At 34.8% G+C, this 19,620-nt stretch overlaps 2 protein-coding genes across 2 annotated transcripts in view; both read right to left on the reverse strand.

Annotated features, from left to right (window-relative positions):
- Nucleotides 1-19,579, reverse strand: part of LOC145727103 (uncharacterized) — a 40,968-nt gene extending 21,389 nt beyond the window's left edge. The window contains exons 1-7 of the mRNA XM_081976533.1: nucleotides 19,416-19,579; nucleotides 19,247-19,360; nucleotides 18,871-19,034; nucleotides 18,444-18,815; nucleotides 14,019-14,402; nucleotides 10,796-10,968; nucleotides 669-1,024 (exon numbers count right to left, since the gene is read on the reverse strand). Of these exons, the coding sequence (XP_081832659.1) occupies nucleotides 669-1,024; nucleotides 10,796-10,968; nucleotides 14,019-14,402; nucleotides 18,444-18,815; nucleotides 18,871-19,034 (1,449 nt within the window). The 5' untranslated portion in view covers nucleotides 19,247-19,360; nucleotides 19,416-19,579. The remainder of the gene's footprint in view (nucleotides 1-668; nucleotides 1,025-10,795; nucleotides 10,969-14,018; nucleotides 14,403-18,443; nucleotides 18,816-18,870; nucleotides 19,035-19,246; nucleotides 19,361-19,415) is intronic.
- The window catches only part of Oseg2 (intraflagellar transport protein Oseg2), a 346,413-nt gene that overhangs the window by 245,765 nt on the left and 81,028 nt on the right, over nucleotides 1-19,620 (reverse strand). The gene's annotated exons all lie outside the window — the stretch shown is intronic.

Below are 19,620 nucleotides of genomic sequence, written 5' to 3' on the forward strand. Positions count from 1 at the left end.
AGTTTTACTTCATTTATTTTATTATTGATAAACCAAAACCTCTAAAACAGTAAATAACAAATTAACAAAAAAATCATATTTTGTGTTTCAAAATTTTAATTTTCTCTCGATTTTTATTTAAGTAAAGTTTCCAGAATAGGGTTTAACTATAATTCAAATTGGTATTTTCTAGTCAAGCACTTTTTTTAATATTAACCGTTATTTCCCCTAGCGCTTCAATCATTATTGATAAAACGTTACTTTAAGTTGTGCAACATGACTGTAAAACAAATGGTTACAATAAGGCAAGTTTTTACCCAGACGCTAGTTTCAAAATTGTATGCGATTATACGGTGAGAAGGAAAAACCACTGCAAATCAATGGGATAGACAAAGACAGGGAAAACACTGTCGCTTATCAAAAAGTTTTCCTCCATCTTTGTAATGGTTCTGCATTTTTTCGGTTAAATAGCAATTTTTCCAATTTGAAAATGACAAAATTGAATTCCAAATTGTACCAATCCTGTATCGCTTACCATTACTAAGAATGCAGAGAAAAACTATAGTAAATTAATCAAAACTTGTCCTTAATTTCTGGTCAGTCAAATATCAGTAATGTACCTATAGCAAATTCTGTTTGGACCAAAAGTGTGTACCATTTTCTATTACTTTACTGTAAAACATCCTTACCATATTCTTAGCCAAGTTCTCCTCAGCCACCGCACCATCATTCTTTTCGGTTTGTGCCACGCGAACGCCCCATTCCGGATTGGAGAACGTCATCACCTCCAAGTTTCTCAGATCGTTGCGAATCATGGCGGGATCTTTGATGCCGTAATTCGTCTGACAAAACGTCACGATTTCCGTCTCAGTCATGTGCGGTTTAATGGTGGCGTCAAAGCAACGATGCGCCACCGCACGTTTACGCAACTCCGGTCTGATACTGTTGAGCAGATTGATCGCGTTCTGAGTGTGTTCATCCAAAATGCAGTTGACGCCTCGCTTGTTGTCCGGATCGTTTAGGTCGCAGATCGGAGAGATGTAGCCTGGACAAAGAAATGTTAGTTTAGAGATTGCTTTCAGATTTTTATCTTAAAAATGTTTTAAGTTGAAAAAGAAGAAGAAACAGAGTAAGAATTAGTATGTGTTCCTGCTTCTTCAAACAGAAAGCAAACAACAAAATAACATGGATATGAATAAGGATCGGAAGAAAGAGAACCATGCCACTTACATTGATTTGTAATATACTTCTCTCTTTTTACCATCATTAATTTTCTATGGTAAACTGTGAAGTTTTCAAACCTGCATATGAGTGTAATTTGGAAGAACAAGACAAAACAAGAATGTCATAGACAGTCAAAAGCCGCACACTTGTAGCTTCCCCATTTTATGTATAAAATTTCGCTTTTCATCATACAGGGTGTCCCACTGTCCCAGTCCAGTCCATCATTTACCGCCAACTGAACTTTTTTTACCAAGAAAATCAACATCCAAACCTAATACCTGCATTAGTGGGCCTATCTTATGGCGTTTTCGATTGGCAAGTTTAGTGCAATACTAATGTATCTCTAACCTGCTTTATTAGATGTCATTGAAATCAATCAAAAACGCTATAAAACTTGAAATGCTTGTAGCTCGGTTACAATAGTGTTTTGGTTGTATGTTCACTAGACATTTTTGACTTAAAATCACCCCATCAACACACTTCTAAGGTATGACAGTCACGACGTAAGAGAACCTGTATACTTATGTGTCAATAAGCAAAACCTATACAAGTTTGTTTCTTTGCCATTTTTTAACCCACTCTGAACCTTCATTTGCAGACATACTGTTCAAATATACCTTATAGTTGACAAAAACAAGCTAGGGTAGTTTGCTAGAATAGCAAGTGTGTTGCTATGTTGTAGTCAATAAGATAACTAAAAATGCCATCATCTTGTTATTCAGGTATCTCACCCATCATCAAATATCGTGGACTTTTCACAGTTTCTGGATGCTTACCCTGTATAGCCTGGTGAGAATGAAGTGAGACGGAATGTTTTTGTCCATTTGCCAACCAGGCGCCATGACCTTCGTCAAAACTAACAATGTAGAGTGCCCTTCATTAGTTTTTTTAAATATAATTTTCATAAATATGACAACACCTTCTAAACTAGGCTTTCATACATTTTTCCTGTTTTTGACCTAGCAAGGATACGAAAAACGCGCTTGACCCAAAATGACTTCAGGCTGAAGTAATTAGCACTATCTTACTTCTACAACTGAGAATTCATACCTTCCTTTGCTTTGGCTGTAATGATAAGCTTGATAAGAGCAAAAAACCAGGTTAAAATATCAACAAAGAGGCTGGCTCGTTAATACAGTTCTTCTAAGAGTAGGATATCGTTTAGGTTGAGGAGGAATGACCTAAAATATTGAAAAACTTTATTTTTTTATTACTCCTTAGGCAGGTACACTTTGCCAATAAAAAAAATCATTATTTTAGATGACAGAATGTTTCACTTTGACTAATTTTGAAATCAACGAAAACGATGGGATATACAGGGTGGTCCAGTTTTAAATGTCAATAATTCACCAATCCATAGCCAATTAAAAAATAAGTTGACATTCATTATGTCATTTTCCTGAAAAGTGTTTCCTAAGGAACATACAGTCCTTCAAATTTCTGTTTAATATTGATCAAATTTGGAACAAGCACTTTATTACACGTTATTACGGTCAAAGACCCAAAGAAGAAGTAGAAGAAGAAGAAATTCACCTAAGAAGTTTAAAAAATATTATTGTAGCCAGTTTTCATAGTTTCCAGACAAACTAAAAGACTTTAGTTTTGAAAATTGAATTAGAAAAGATAAAAATTTCAGAAGCTTAAAAATTGTGTTTGTAACCAGTTTTCATGCAAATCGAGAGACTTTAATACTAAAAATTGACTTGTAGACATAAAAACTACTTTTTCAAGAATTTGTTACTACAAATTCATACATTTAAACCTTAAAAATTGACTTGAACCCCAAAATGTAACTGGCCTAATGAAAAGTGACATCAGAAGCTTAAAATTTGCATTTGAAGTAAGTTTTCATAATTTGAAGACAAATTTCAATATTTTAGTCTTGAAAATAGTCTTAGATGCAGGACATTAACATTAGATTCATGAAAATTGTCTTGAAAACGAACTTTTCGTGCTTTTTATTTTCATTTTCTTCGAATTCTGGACTATTTTTAGTGCTTCAAAACTGCTTTCAGCTTAGAAAATCGAGTTTCAAGACTATATTCACCAAGTTATTGCCATAGCAAACTTAAAACACAATTTTTACATTCTTCATAGACTTAAAATAGCATTCCAAGCTTTGTCACTATTAAATCGACTTCTAGAAACCTCAGTGCTAAAAATTCGGGTATTTCTTAATAAACTAGACTGTTTTTAGTGTTTTAAGGCTGTTTTCAGTGCCTCAGTTCCTCAGAGTTTCAAGACTATCTTTACAAAGTTTTTGACTTATCAGGCCAAGTTGGCTTAAAAGCCAGTTTGTCCACTGACCATAATCTTGAAAATGTTATTTCAAGCGTCTTCACTATTAAATTGACTTCTACACTCTTAGGTGCAATAAATTGTAGCATCTCTAAGAAATCAGACTGTTTTTAAGACTGAAAAATCGAGTTTAAGACTATTTCCAAAAGTCAAGTTTCTTTAGTAATAAAAGTAAAAAATGTTGGTACCAAATGCTACAATAATAGTCTTGAGAACTAATTTTTAGAAATAAAATAGTCCGAAAATTTAATTTACTTCTAGACTTGTTGTCCAGTCCAGAAAATTCAGTTGTACACCAATTAAAGTCTTGAAAATATACTATTGGACTCTCTTTAGTCCTAGTAAGATCCGTTCTAGAATTAAAAGTCAACTTTTATACTATTTTTAGTAGTAAAAAATGAGTTTCATGCACAATACAATCTTTGTCTTGATTTCCGGACTTTTTTTAGTTCTTGAATGCCAGTTTCAGACACTCAACCAGGATGGCAGTCTGAGAAAGCGAATCATAAGACCATTCCTAGTAGTAAAAAAGTTTTTAAACTATTCAGTACAAATTTGGACTTTCACAAGTCTTGGATGTTCAGTTTTAAAATATAAAACGATTTTTTAAATTGAAATTTGGAGGACTGTATCTTCCTTAGGAAACCTTTTTCAGAAAAATGACATACTGCAAGTCAACTTATTTTTTGATTAGCTATCAAATGGTGAATTATTGACACTTAAAACTGGACCACCCTGTATACGGACAACAATAATGTGATACAAACAGAAAGCAAAATTTGCAGTTAAACTGCTTGTCTGGTGCCCAATTTCTAATAGGGGTGTGTAAAATATGCTTTTCTTGGTGCATAATTTATATTTCCTCTGAAAAAGACCAATTTTGAAATAAAGCCCATGTCAACCACTAATATTCCTACAGACCTCGTCTTAGGGAAATTCCGGTACTGAAAGTTCGGTTTTGGCAATCGCCCAGTAAACTCATCTCATACAGAAGGTGGTAGTCTGCAAACGCGGTGTTTAATCTGTATATTTACCGGGGTTATACTACTGTCGTAAAACGTAAAACGTAAGATCTACAACACATGTATTCTGCCAGTAGCGACCTACGGGTTAGAGACAGTCACTATGACACACGCAAATGCTAACAAGTTAAGGGTCTGTCAACGCGCCATGGAAAGAACAATGCTTGGTATTAGCCTCAGAGATCGGGTGCGAAATAAAGACATTCGGCAGAGAACAAAAGTCGATGATGTTGTAGTACGGGCGACAAGGTTAAAATGGCGCTGGGCAGGTCATGTGGCTAGAGACAACAATAAATGGACCAAAATACTCATGGAATGGAGGCCGCGAGAGTCAAAGAGAAACATCGGAAGACCGCAAGCAAGGTGGCGTGACGACATCCAGAAGATTGCTGGAAGAAACTGGATCCTGGCGGCCCAAGACAGGAACCGATGGAAAATGATGGAAGAGGCCTATATCCAGCAGTGGACAGAGACAGGCTAGAAAGAAAGAAAGAAGAATACTACTGTCTAGTTGTAGTGTAGCTACAACTTGGTTGATGTGTTGAGTGAAGTAGTCATTGGTAGGAGAAGTAGTAGTTCTGGTAGTATACACAGTAGTTAGATTGCCAAGCCGTGGGAGCAGGGCATTTAGGAGCGCCAGAGATCTCGCTGATCAGCTGGAGGGTAGTTCTGGGGCGCCAGAAAGTAGGTTTACAGGTGCGGGGGCGCCGGGAGGGACGTCCAGGTGATATTATAGAAGACAGGCTTAAATTAGGAGTAACTCAAAGAGGAGTTATGTCCGTTATCAGTGTGAGCAGGTTATGTGAAGTATTTGAGTATCATGAAGCAAATCGTTTGATTGTACCTTGGAGTTAGAGAGAAGGTGACAAGCAGTAATGATTAGAAGAGCTAGTGATAGTAGAAGCTGCGATTTAGTCGAGGAGGAGAGGAGAATTGTTAATCAGTTTCTACAGGTTATAGAGTCAGGAGAAGGTGTTAGCGCAGAGGCGAGGTTTGCTATGAGCGTGGTGTCGGGGACTCTAAGGCGCAACGGGGGGCCCCCAGGTGAGTAAAAACATGTTAATCCCCGAATAACAATTCGGTAAATCTACTATACACCTACATATCACTATGTGTTTTACTATACGGAGAAGATTTAATAGCGTTACCTGCCGACGTGCAATGTTATCATCTGTAATCTATTGGATTGTAAGTAGCTGAAATTCATCAATCCAGCACGGCACAATAAACCGGTAGACTAATGATCTTGTAATAATATAATAAAAGAAATGGAACCTAAAAACTAAGCCAATTTACCTCGAATACTCAAAGCTACCTTGATAGCTATACCATGTTAAGAGACACCCAAAACTGGCTTCAACCAAATCAAAAACAATAATCCTCTAAACTTTCTGCAGGGTCGTCCAATAGAGCTTGACTGTGTGTAGGAAGGTTTAGCAAAGTGTTAAGTGGTATGCTCACCAAGAGCAAGTCAAATCCAGCAAATTATGTATCACTCGCGGGGTACCGCAGGGTAGCATTCTAGGTCCACTTTTATTCACAATATTTCTTAACGATCTTTCCAGGACGGTCGCCTGGTCAGTTATGCTGATGATACCAATTTGGTAATGCACGCAAAAACATTTGTTTCATCTCTTGAAGAACTTTGTATATACCATTTCGAGCACATAGAGAGGTGGTTTAGTCAGAACCATCTTACTGTAAATATGGATAAAACCCAGTGTATCATTTTCAAAACGAGTAATAATTGGTGGAACTTCCAGAAAGCACAACTCTCAAGACTAACACTGTACCTATAAGTAATAATACCAAACTATTGGGGCTGCAGGTAGATGCTGGCCTGACGTACAGTTATCATGTCGACGGATTGAGCGCCAGGCTATCATCGGCATGCTATGCTTTGAGAATTTTAGCTAAACACTGTAGCTTAGACACGTTAAGAGTTGCTTATTATGGAACAGTGTATTCATTGCTTAAATTCAATATCATATTCTGGGGAAACAGCACTAACATAAGCTTGCTGTTCACTAACCAAAAAGTCGCACTAAGAATAATCACCAAGTCGCCACTGTGAACTACTTGTCGAAATGCATTTAGAAATAATGATCTTCCAACTTTGCCAGCAATATCTATTTTTGAACACATATTGTTTTTAAAACGAAATCCAAATTTATTTGAACGTTTCTTAGTCAATCACTCACACAACACAAGAGGCAGTCAGAATCAGTACAACCTTCCCCAACACAAGTTAACTTCAACTGAAAAACAGTGTACATATTTTTCGATAAAATGCTTTAATTTTTTACCTAGAAAGCTTCGAGAAACACAAGGTTTGGGTAAGTTTAAAAAGGATTTGTTTAATCTTCTCGTTTCCATCGAACCTTACAATTTTGAGGAGTTCTTTCAAAAAGTGCAACGTTCTTAGCAATAATTTATATCTGTCCACTGATACTAGATACTTTTTTCATCTTTGACGTGTTTAAACATAATTACCCTGTAATTATATGTTTTAAATAAAAGCTGTTATCTGTCTATCTATTTATCTATCATGTAAGCTGGGAAGCTCAAAATAAAGAACAAATAAGACGACAAATATACGAAAAACTAATTTGACGAGAACCATTCGAAGAATAAACTATTTTTAATTTTTTTCTAACATAGTAACTTGTTTGTTAATATCTTAGGACGTTTTTGTGTCCGAAGAAATATTTATTTATCCTGAAAATGGATATAACAGTGTTCAATCTTGAACTAAGCCATATCTGTCATTCAAATGTCGTTACTTTTCAGGACAAACCCCATTTTTGATAAAACCTTAAGGTATGTTCAGAGAGAGTGAGTGAAATTGGAAATTGTTTGCACAAGTTGTTCTCTCACTTTAACTGTCTCTAAACACCATGGATTGGTTCTATCGGCCAAGGAAGTTGACTTAAATGGGACTTAGAATGACAGATGACTTAGAATTCGAGCATTTTTTGGATAAATCGATATTTCTTGAGACACAGGACGTTAATTGGGAAACGGCCAAAAACGTCCCGAAATATGGACCTAAACAACACTTCTCTATGTTAAAATAAAACACACAAAACAAATTGGTTAATTGGCGACTACTTGAAAAATTAATAATCAATAGTCTAGGGCGTCGACGCAAAGTGTTCCAACTTATGAACAAGTATGTTAGTAGCCAGGTACAAATTCAAAGAAGAGAGAACCCTTGCAAACCAAAATGCTTTTGACAAAGATGGGACAAAACTTCATACGTCATACTGCCCGAAAGGACGTAACGTTATCTACAGTGATGTTACATGACAAGGAAGCTGGATTAATAGTTCTAATTCCGCAAGAAGCAAGCGGCATGCAGCAAGCAGTAGTAGTTAAGAAGCAGCCTTCCGCAAATGTTTCAATTCATAGTTCGACGCTTTGACGTTAGTAAACTGGCAGACTACACATTATTTGACAGTTTATTTTTTATTTCTATTCTATTCATCGAATGTTTGCTGAATTTTACGCAAAATGGATTTTGTGGATGACTATTCTATCAGAGCAGCTGCAAGTGTGTTATGCCAGCTATTATTAAAAGGCAGAAGAAGTAAGCCAAGTGAAAACCAGAAAAGATCGGATACTTGACAAATGACAATTCGAAAACCCACAAATGGGTGAAACAGGCAGTCGACGATGCACGAAGCAGTAAGAAGCAAGGTAAAGCACTGGTCACACTAGGCTGCTAGCCAACCGCGAATTTAGACAGAAGCTGGCAAGCAGCCTAGTGTGATCCGTGCTTAAGAAATGAAAATGATTCTACATTGCCGGAAGATCAGTACAAACAGCAATTTTTCAGTTTACAAGTCATATCCTTAAACACATAGAAAACCATAAACTAGGAATAGGTATTTTTAGACTTATCTAAGGCTTATGATTGTGCAGATAAAAAAGTATTGTTAAAAAAATTAGAACTCTATGGAGTTAGAAGTAAGGCCCTGAGATTGTTTGATTCTTACTTATCTCATAGGAAACAACAGGTTAAACTATTTAGGGACAGCAAGCCATACACATCAAATATAAAAGAAAATCAACATGGAATAGCCCAGGGCAGTATTCTGGGGCCACTAGTCTTTGTAATTTACGTGAACGATCTGAATTCTATAGCAAAAGAAAAAATCGTCAACTTTGCAGATGACACAAATTTACTTGTAGGTCAAGAGGAAATCAGCACTTTAATTCAGTCTGGAAAAAATCTGTTTATTAGGACCTCTGAGTGGTTTAAAAAAAAAGTTAGCTTTAAATATGGAAAAAACAAGTGTGATTATTTTTCAACAAAACAAGGTACATTTGAGAAACCTAATGAAATACACCTTCTCACTGACAGGAGCCAATTACTAGCCAAGAACACAAAATTTTTGGGAGTGCAGATTGATGAATTTCTAGATTGGTCTGATCACATAAATGTTCTGCTAGGCAGGTTAAACTCAATTTGCTATGGAATTCGAATTGTCTCCGGGTATCTGAACCTGGCGGCCCTTAAAATATTGTACTTTGCCAACTTTGAATCGATTATAGCAATTATGTTTTGGGGTAGAAATACTTCAATACAGAATGTATTTGTAATTCAAAAAAGGGCAATTAGATTAATGTTCAAAATGAAATACAACAATTCATGTAGTACAATCTTTAAAAAAAATAAAATAATGACAGTTTATGCAATTTATATATATGAGTGTCTCATCTTTCTTAAAAAGAACCAAAACCTATTTAACATCAAAGTCAATCATACAACACAAGGCAAAAAGATGTAAACTGTCCAAAACATAGATTAACAGTCACTGAGAAGAATGCAAAATATAAGTGTATTCGCCTATTTAACAACCTACCAGACAGGCTGAAAACATTGACGGACAAAAGTTTCAAAAAAGAAGTAAAAAATTACTAATTGAATTAGAACCCTACACCATAGAGGATTATTTTGTTAAATAAAGATTGCTTATTCTCTGAAATCTGTATTTAGGAAAAAATCGCTGAAAATGTATATAAAGTATCTTTAAGTACTACATAGTTCATAGTTTACCATGACGCTATTTCCTTTGTATTAGTTGATAATGTACATTGTACTCTATCCTAATCACAATTCGAAATAAAGACTGTTATTATTATTATTATTCATTTCCTGCTGCTTTCGGTTCTTGCGTCAAACTATGAATGAAAGTGCTACAAGTATATTGTTTACTTTTAATTCGGCTTACTGCTTATTTCTTGCGGATTTCAAACTATGAATTCCGCTTGATTGCTGTCTTGATAATATATTTATAATGTTTTGATTTTTGATCCACTGTTGTCAGATCATTTGTTTGGCGTTGCATTTTTCATACCTGATGTTTTGTTTATTGGCCGTTAATCCCTATTTATCCTATACAGCTCCTCCCATGGATATAGAGTGAATAGTCAGTAAATAAAACCTTCCTTACTAATATAAGTTGGATAAAGACAGACAGAAGATATTATGACATGAACTCTACAGCTAGAGTTTGCCAATGTATCTTACCTTGAAACAAAGGTTTCATTTGTCTGTAACAAGCCTACGGGTTAGGAATATTGAGATTAATGACCAATAAATAAAACTCATTCCATGTAACTTTAAGTAACTGTCAACTTCATATACCTGCTTAGAATCTACATTCTATGCCTTTTCTGTAGACTCTTCCGATTTCCTCTCATCCTATCGATTAAAACGGAATTATTCATGTAACACCTATCAATCTCAATCTTTCTGCGTTCAGTGAACCATATTCTGCTTACCACAAGTATTTCAATAAGCAATAAATATTTTGACGGTGCCATAACTCGAAACTTCTAACAGGACCGGGAAGGAAACAAAACTAAGGACGATAGACACGACACAATACAAAGATAAAGCAAACAATTTATTTCATTTGAACAGAGCAAAATATTTATTGTTTATTAAAAAACTTACAAAACATATGGCATGCCCTTAAATACTAACAATTGGAAAAAAAACTATCCGAGTTTAAAAATTGCTCTCAAGAGTTTTGTTGCTAAAAATTGATACGCGTGCAGAAATTTCGTTTCAAACACCGGGGACGAAAAAGTAAGGCACTAAATTCGTACAAGTTATAAAAATTGAGATTGAACATACGGCAACAGTAATCTCCAGAATAAATAAAAAAATCCCTTACCCAATTAAAATAGTGGAACAATTATTATAGAAAAGATGAAAACAGTTTAAGGTTTAGTAGCATAAGGATTGGAATCCGTCTTACCGGAAGTAATCACGGAAGTGTCGGTCACCATTCCAAGGTACACCACTCCAAGAATGACAAAAAATGTGGCGGCCACTACCAAAACGGCGTAGGACACTAGATTGTTCTTACCGCCACTTCCTTGTCTAGTTTTGTAATCGTAAGTTGGTTCCCTGCCTCTGTTTGCCCTGAAACTATTAGAAAAAACGGTTTTGTAACACTAACCGTAATCGGTAAGTTAATTGGCGTTTCAAGTTAAGATTGTTTGAACTAAAATCGGGCATAATAATGTGACATTGTCACTTCATATTTATGAAACCAGTGTTAAATTCCTAACCAAAATCAATGTAAACAAATGGAGAAATGACAGCTGGAATGCCCGAAACTGTTTTTAAAACTGATCACCAGAGGGAGTATCCCTTATCTTGAAACGCCAATAACCGAGGGGTAAACCGCTGGGGCATTATGGTGCACAAACTGTAGGAATTAATGGGTATTACTGAGGGACATTGGTATTTTGTTTATTAATATTGAATTGAAAACGTCTAAATTATATTATAAAAAAATAACCATAAAATAATTGTTTCTATACATTAAATAAAATAAACAAAGTTTGATCATTTCAATGAAATCTGTTGGAAAACGACGAAAAATGATGAATTTTGTAATTTTACTTTTAAAACATTTGACGCTCTAGTGCTAAGTGTAGCAAATAAGCTAGTCATTGATGATTGAACAAAAAAGTCATGAAAAAATGAGTCAACTTTGACGCCCTCTAGTGGCCAAACCATCCAACCTATTAAACCCAGTTGGGGCATTTTTAGAAAGCTCATTTATAAAAATTTATTAAAAAATAGTGCAATTAAGCGAGTTTTTGAGGATTAAACAAATAGATGCACCAAAAAAGTGATAAAAAAATTGGTCAAATTTGACGCCCTCTAGCGGCCAAACCGTTTAATCTGTCAATCCAAATAGGAATACTTTTAGAAAGCTCGTTTCATTGGCTGTCTATCGACATATAAAAGTATATACAAAGTGTTACAAATATGCGTGTTATTTACAGTTTAGTGACAGGGTGCACCAGAAATACTGTTTGATTGGTTAAGGGCTAGTTTGACCCTGGAAAATTAGGAAAACACAGTTATGTGATCTACTAGGTCTACTAAAAAAAATCCTCCACAAAAATTAGAGTGATAACAGGCAAGGAAAACATATTTAGTTAGTTTTGAAACCTAACCTAACCTATCAACACAAGCAGCCAACTATCAATTTCGAGAATGATTTTTTTAAATAAGTGACCTAATACAAGCTTACCTCAATTTTTAACAGACAAAATTATAAGAATAGGGAGTGTTCCATTTAAAAAATTAGACTTTCTGTCCGTCTTTAAAATTGATTTTTTGAGCCCATTTTTGACCACCCTGTATCATATATTTTAACGTTTTTCTGCACCCACTCTTAGAACAAACCTTGTTCAATACGACAAAACACCAAAACCAAGACGACGTGTCTTGATATGTGTAAGTAAATTCAAATTCTTTTGAAGACTGAAAATATCAATTATTGTTAGGTTAGGTTGGTTACTGGGAATTATTAGGAATTACTGGGCATTACAAGGAATTAGTGTCCATAATTTTACTCAGCGGTTAAAGCAAGCGTATTGGCCATAATGGCATAATTAGGCACTCCAATGAAATGTCAGAAACAGCTGATTTAAACTTTTGGAAGGGCAAACACGGCAATTAAAACACATTTTCTGGTGAATACATACAGTTTTAGCTTAAATTTTGCAATTTGCTAAAGACTTTCAGTTGATATTTCATAAAATGCCTGCCAAATTCATAAGAAAGTGTGTTTTAATGACCGTGTTTGCCCTTCTAAAAGTTTCAGTCAGCTGTACTTGACATTTCATTGGAGTGCCTAATTCGACAATTTAAAAAAAGGTGGGTTATAGAATCTGTCACAAACTTTCATCGCAGTGTTGCCAACTGGGCCATTAACTGCTGATTTTTTTTGATAAAACATAGGTCATAGAAAAAATTAGAAGCGCAACTCAGTAAAGTTCGGATATAGAGGATTTTTAAGAAACTATTTTTGTTTCTTGCTGCCGATAAATGAAGCAGTAGCCCCCAGTATTGCTCCGTGTCAGTGCAAGAAAACTGTTTTGTCTATCAATATCTTCTTTACGATTCGGCAACATGGCATCAGTGTGTTTTTAATGATAGCAAAGGACAGAAACCTATTGATTGACAATTGACATTGCCAGTGCTTCAGTTGTTTACCGATTTGACAAGACTCACTCAAGAGTGAGGTTAAGCTGGTAAAAAGCAAAATATAAACAAGAGCGACAAAATTAAATCAGTTTCGATATTACTTTACTTGAATTGTGCAGGTTGGTGTTGTTCGCTCTTCACTGACTCGTTTAGACATTTTCGGTTACCGAAGCATAATATAATTAACTTAGGGCCGATACTTTCACTTCAGAGTAATTTTATTCCAAAGATAATTTCTACAGAAACCCTGAAATCAGATTCTACTGTTGCTCAGTTTTGTCATTTCTGTAGAAATTATCCTAAGAATAAATTTGTCCGGCGGTCCTTAATATAACAAAAAATTAATATCAATAAGTGCACCATCAAAGCTTGAAAAGAGGAATTTACTGTGAACTGGTTAAGGTGGATACCACAAAAACTAGCTCTAGCTAGACTAAAGGTTAACCCATGAAAACTAAGGTCTTCCCATGAAAATAAAGTATCTTTTGATTGGTCAATTCAAATAATTGTAAAAATTTCTTACAAACTACAAAACAATGTTGCCAAATAACTAGTGGTCTTATTTACGGTTTGCAAGATTACTTTGAAACTCATGATGCTTAAAGCAAATTCAAAGAATCACAATTATACTTTCTAATTCATTTTTTCTATTCTCCTAGTCAGTTTTGAAGATTATCAAGTTTTACTGGAAATAATCAATAAACAAGAGTCAAAGTGTTTACAATAAAGTCACACATTTAAATTGTCCATTGCCAACAAAATAATCCTTTCCAAATATCATTTGACGGAGTCAATACCAAGAAAAAGAGTTTTTTACTCAAATAATGAACTGAGTACATTTCAGAACTCCAAACTTATGAAACATCAACGTTATGACCACAAGTTGTGCTCATAAGGTTGCTTGAGTGTAAATTTCAATAAAAACCAAATTTAAACGAAATTGGTCACCTTAAAAACAAAATAGTACTTACCTAGACAAGTAGGACTTTCCATACAATCCGTTACTATCGTGCTCCTTAACCAAATCGTTTTTATCCAAATCTCCTTTCTTCGATGCGCTCAGTGCACTCAGCCGCCTGGTAAAGTTGCTCAAAAACGGCGTGTCTCTATCGGTTATCTTCACTTCAGGACTGGCAACACTGTACGACGGCTTGTCGTAACTGTTAGGACTACCCAAGCTCAATCTGGAGCGTATTTGATTAAGCCTGTCGGCGGCATAGCTGGAAGCTAACGATTCGGACAGTCCCACCGTGTCGGGAACGTACGTCGTGTGTCTGGCGGGCGAGGATGTGGCCGAGAAAGACACGTTTTTGACGCTCGAATAGCTTAAGTCGCTCGGAGATTTCGGCGAGTATCTGCAAGAAAATATTTAACTATTCCACTGACAGATACTTGTGTATACAGATACTCTTTGTCGCCACAAACTTTTGGCTAAAACTTAATTTCACACGTGATATGTAAGTGGTTATTGTACAAAATTTAAATTGGCGGAGTAATTCAAATTCGACCCTAAGTACTTCCGAAGATATCCGAAAAAAAACTGAAATTTAGACTTTTTGTTTTTATTTATTTCTAACCTTATTTGCAGAGATATCCCAAAACAGAAAAAACATTTTTATTTCCACTTTTTATCAAATATACGATGACGGTTTCATATTTGCCGCCCGACGTTTCGTCTATCAGCAGTCATCATTCAACTGGATTTTTACACGACCAAATACAGCATTTTATTCTGAATTCAGTGATGTATGACAACAACTTATGATTTGCTTTATAAATAACAAATTACTTCAATAAAAATTAATTTTGCCTTAGCTGGCTTTGACTACCGTCAAAAATGCCCTAATTTTAAAGTCAATGACAAAATGGCGTCAATCAGATTCATGTTCGCCAAGCCAAAATTAGTTAAAATGGCCCCTTGACACGTCTAAATCCAATATGGCGGCGGTCAGTATAGTAGTCCAAGTAAACCCTTCATTTGAAGAAGATGTCGGTGCATTTTTCCAAAAATTAATTGATTATTTGAAATATATACCTTGTAAGTCATGTGGCAGTGTTTTTCCTAATTTTCCAGGGTCAAATTAACCTTTAAACAGTAAAAAATTGTTTCTAGTGCACCCTGTCATTAAACAGTAAATAACACTCTTATTTGCAACACTTTGTATAAGTTTTTATATGTCAATAGATAGCTAATGAAATGAGCTGTCCATTGACACATATAAGCTGATTGGTTAGTGGTTAGGATTTCAAAATACCAATTTAATGCTTAGTTATACCGAATGCCTACAATTCCGTACTAATTCTTGGTAATACTGCCAATTCCCACCAATTCCTACATTTTGTACACTAATGCACCAGCAGTTTATCCCTCAATACAGTCAGTTACAGTCATGGAGAAAATCACCTGTAAAACCTACTTGGAGTGAGAAAATGATTGTTTCAAGCACATTTTTGGAATCATCATTTAATTTCCTATCTAATTACATAAAAAACACTTAAAAATCAGGTAAAGTCAAAGAGAAAAGTGGTGTTAAAAATTGGTCTGCCAGAAACATAGTTTGAAAGGAGTCAGGGAGAAAATTGCCTGTAAAACCCACTTGGGGTGAGAAAATGACTGTATTAAGCACATTTTTGGAATCCTAATTAAATTTCCTATCTAATTACATAAAAAACACTTCAAAATCAGGTAAAGTCAAAGAGAAAAGTGGTGTCAAAGTTTAAACTGCCAGAAACACAGTTTCAAAGCAGAGTCAGGGAGAAAATCACTTGTAAAACCTACTTGGAGTGAGAAAATGATTGTTTAAAGCACATTTTTGGAATCTTCATTTAATTTCCTATCTAATGACATAAAAAACACTTCAAAATCAGATAAAGTCAAGGAGAAAAGTGGTGTCAAAGTTTAAACTGCCAGAAACACAGTTTGAAAACAGAGTCAGGGAGAAAATCACCTGTAAAAGCTACTTGGAGTAAGAAAATTACTGTTTTAAACACATTTTTCGGAATCTTCATTTAATTTCCTATCTAATGACCTAAAAAACACTTCAAAATCAGGTAAAGTCAAAGAGAAAAGTGGTGTCAAAGTTTAAACTGCCAGAAACACAGTTTGAAAGGAGTCAGGGAGAAAATTGCCTATAAAACCTACTTGGAGTGAGAAAATTACTGTTTTAAGCACATTTTTGGGATCCTCATTAAATTTCCAATCTAATGACATAAAAAACACTTAAAAATCAGGTAAAGTCAAAGAGAAAAGTGGTGTTAAAAATTGGTCTGCCAGAAACATAGTTTGAAAGGAGTCAGGGAGAAAATTGCCTGTAAAACCCACTTGGGGTGAGAAAATGACTGTATTAAGCACATTTTTGGAATCCTAATTAAATTTCCTATCTAATTACATAAAAAACACTTCAAAATCAGGTAAATTCAAAGAGAAAAGTGGTGTCAAAGTTTAAACTGCCAGAAACACAGTTTCAAAGCAGAGTCAGGGAGAAAATCACTTGTAAAACCTACTTGGAGTGAGAAAATGATTGTTTAAAGCACATTTTTGGAATCTTCATTTAATTTCCTATCTAATTACATAAAAAACACTTAAAAATCAGGTAAAGTCAAAGAGAAAAGTGGTGTTAAAAATTGGTCTGCCAGAAACATAGTTTGAAAGGAGTCAGGGAGAAAATTGCCTGTAAAACCCACTTGGGGTGAGAAAATGACTGTATTAAGCACATTTTTGGAATCCTAATTAAATTTCCTATCTAATTACATAAAAAACACTTCAAAATCAGGTAAATTCAAAGAGAAAAGTGGTGTCAAAGTTTAAACTGCCAGAAACACAGTTTCAAAGCAGAGTCAGGGAGAAAATCACTTGTAAAACCTACTTGGAGTGAGAAAATGATTGTTTAAAGCACATTTTTGGAATCTTCATTTAATTTCCTATCTAATGACATAAAAAACACTTCAAAATCAGATAAAGTCAAGGAGAAAAGTGGTGTCAAAGTTTAAACTGCCAGAAACACAGTTTGAAAACAGAGTCAGGGAGAAAATCACCTGTAAAAGCTACTTGGAGTAAGAAAATTACTGTTTTAAACACATTTTTCGGAATCTTCATTTAATTTCCTATCTAATGACCTAAAAAACACTTCAAAATCAGGTAAAGTCAAAGAGAAAAGTGGTGTCAAAGTTTAAACTGCCAGAAACACAGTTTGAAAGGAGTCAGGGAGAAAATTGCCTATAAAACCTACTTGGAGTGAGAAAATTACTGTTTTAAGCACATTTTTGGGATCCTCATTAAATTTCCAATCTAATGACATAAAAAACACTTCAAAATCAGGTAAAGTCAAAGAGACAAGTGGTGTCAAAGTTTAAACTGCCAGAAACACAATTTGAAAGGAGTCAGGGAGAAAATGACTGTTTTAAGCATATTTTTGGAATCCTCATTAAATTTCCTATCTAATGACATAAAAAAACACTTCAAAATCAGCTAAAGTCAAAGAGAAAAGTGGTGTCAAAGTTTAAACTACCAGAAACACAGTTTGAAAGGAGTCAGGGAGACAATTGCCTGTAAAACCCACTTGGAGTTATAAAATGACTGTTTTAAGCACATTTTTGGAATCTTCATTAAATTTCCTATCTAATGACATAAGAAACACTTCAAAATCAGCTAAAGTCAAAGAGAAAAGTGGTGTCAAAGTTTAAACTGCCAGAAACACAATTTGAAAGGAGTCAGGGAGAAAATGACTGTTTTAAGCATATTTTTGGAATCCTCATTAAATTTCCTATCTAATGACATAAAAAAACACTTCAAAATCAGGTAAAGTCAAAGAAAAAAGTGGTGTCAAAGTTTAAACTGCCAGAAACACAGTTTGAAAGGAGTCAGGGAGAAAATTGCCTGTAAAACCCACTTGGAGTGAGAAAATGACTGTTTTAAGCACATTTTTGGAATCCTCATTAAATTTCCTATCTAATGACAAAAAAACATTTCAAAGTTTGGTCTGCCAGAACCACAGTTTGAAAGGACACTCAGGGACAAAATCGCCTGTAATATCCACTTCTAGTGAGAAAACTACTGTTTTAATTACTTAGTTTTTGTGTTTTTAGTAGATAATATAATTATTTTATTCCAGGTTTGTGCACAGTGTGAATGTTTGTGATGATGGCTTGTGACTGTAAATCACACACTACTAGAATTTATGCAAATACTGCACATTTAGACTTACCATAAGAACCTATTGCTAGATGCTGCAATGTTTCTAATTGGAAGCAATTGCACAATATTGCAAGTAATTAATTATTATTGCACTACTTGATATAATTTATAAAACTTGTGTTAAAAATGTTTTTTGACAATAATTTCAATTTGATAAAAAAAGTCAACAAAGCATTAAAAATTACATACAAAAATAGCTTACCTAGAATATGAACTGGATAGGCTGGACTTAATTGGTGAAGACCTCTTGTTAAACTCCACATCTTGAAACAAGTCCTCCTCTTTTGATGCAGATTCATACTTGTTGCTGGAGGCGACTATATCAGATTCAGAATCAGACCCGGTATCAAAATCATCCTGAGCCAATTTAACAATCTTAGAGGTACGAGTGGTGGAGGTTTTTGTAGTGGCACGCGGACTGCTGCTCACAACCTCCGGCTCAACAATAACTTTTCTTGTAGTTTTTGTTGTGCTAGAAACTGGAGCTGCCATGGTGGCCCTGCGGTTTTTCTGGTTTTTTACCGATTTTACATCAGTATCACTGTCTTCCTCACTCGAGTATCTACCAAGTGACCTAATAACATGTTATTATTAGCAATATAAATGTGTGGATACTGTTAATAGTGTACCTCCTGCCATCACTAGAATTGGCTTTATTTTTTGTTTCCAAGAGGAGTTTTAGTTTTTTTGTCATTACTTTTCGTGTGGTGCCTGTGATGGGCATGACTGGAAATCCAAACTCTAGCAGTTTGGTGCGAAGCTCCGCGTCAGTAAAATTATCCACATCAACCATCTAGAAACAAAACAACTATTCAAATAATCAACTTTATTGATGTTTTGGTATTTGAATGCATAAACAAATTCCATTATAGATTAGCGACAAATTAACTATGGGATTACAAACAAATAATTGCAAATTTAAAGTTTTATAAAATGGTGGATAACCTCAATGAGGCAGCATAATCACTTTGATGTGATTACTTTAATTTTTTTTACTGTTCTTACCTTGTTTGAGTTGTTGTTGGCTTCTAATTGACTCAATACAGGTTTTTAAGGTAAATAAGCTGATAAATCGCTCATTTACTGGACCAAAAACAGGCGGCAAACGAGGCTGCCCAGCTAAAAATAACACGAGAATTACAAGAAACCCGGCTTAGTTTAATCACACTTTTACCGTTAAACTGACGCTTAAAATGATAAATGATTGTTTGAAATCAAGTTTATCGCTATTAATTGCTCTATTAAAAACGTATTTTCTGTTAAAACGGCAGAAATGCACACCAAGTAGAGTGAAGCTAACGTTTTTCCATAAATAGAAATGACGGATATAACAAAATGGCGCAATGATGGAGGCCACGCGCATGCTCTATGCTTTGACA

Source organism: Ips typographus, linkage group LG3 (genome assembly GCF_016097725.1).
Source record: "Ips typographus isolate SLU linkage group LG3, UJ_Ityp_2.0, whole genome shotgun sequence".
In the NCBI taxonomy this organism is placed as follows: Eukaryota; Metazoa; Arthropoda; class Insecta; order Coleoptera; family Curculionidae; genus Ips; species Ips typographus.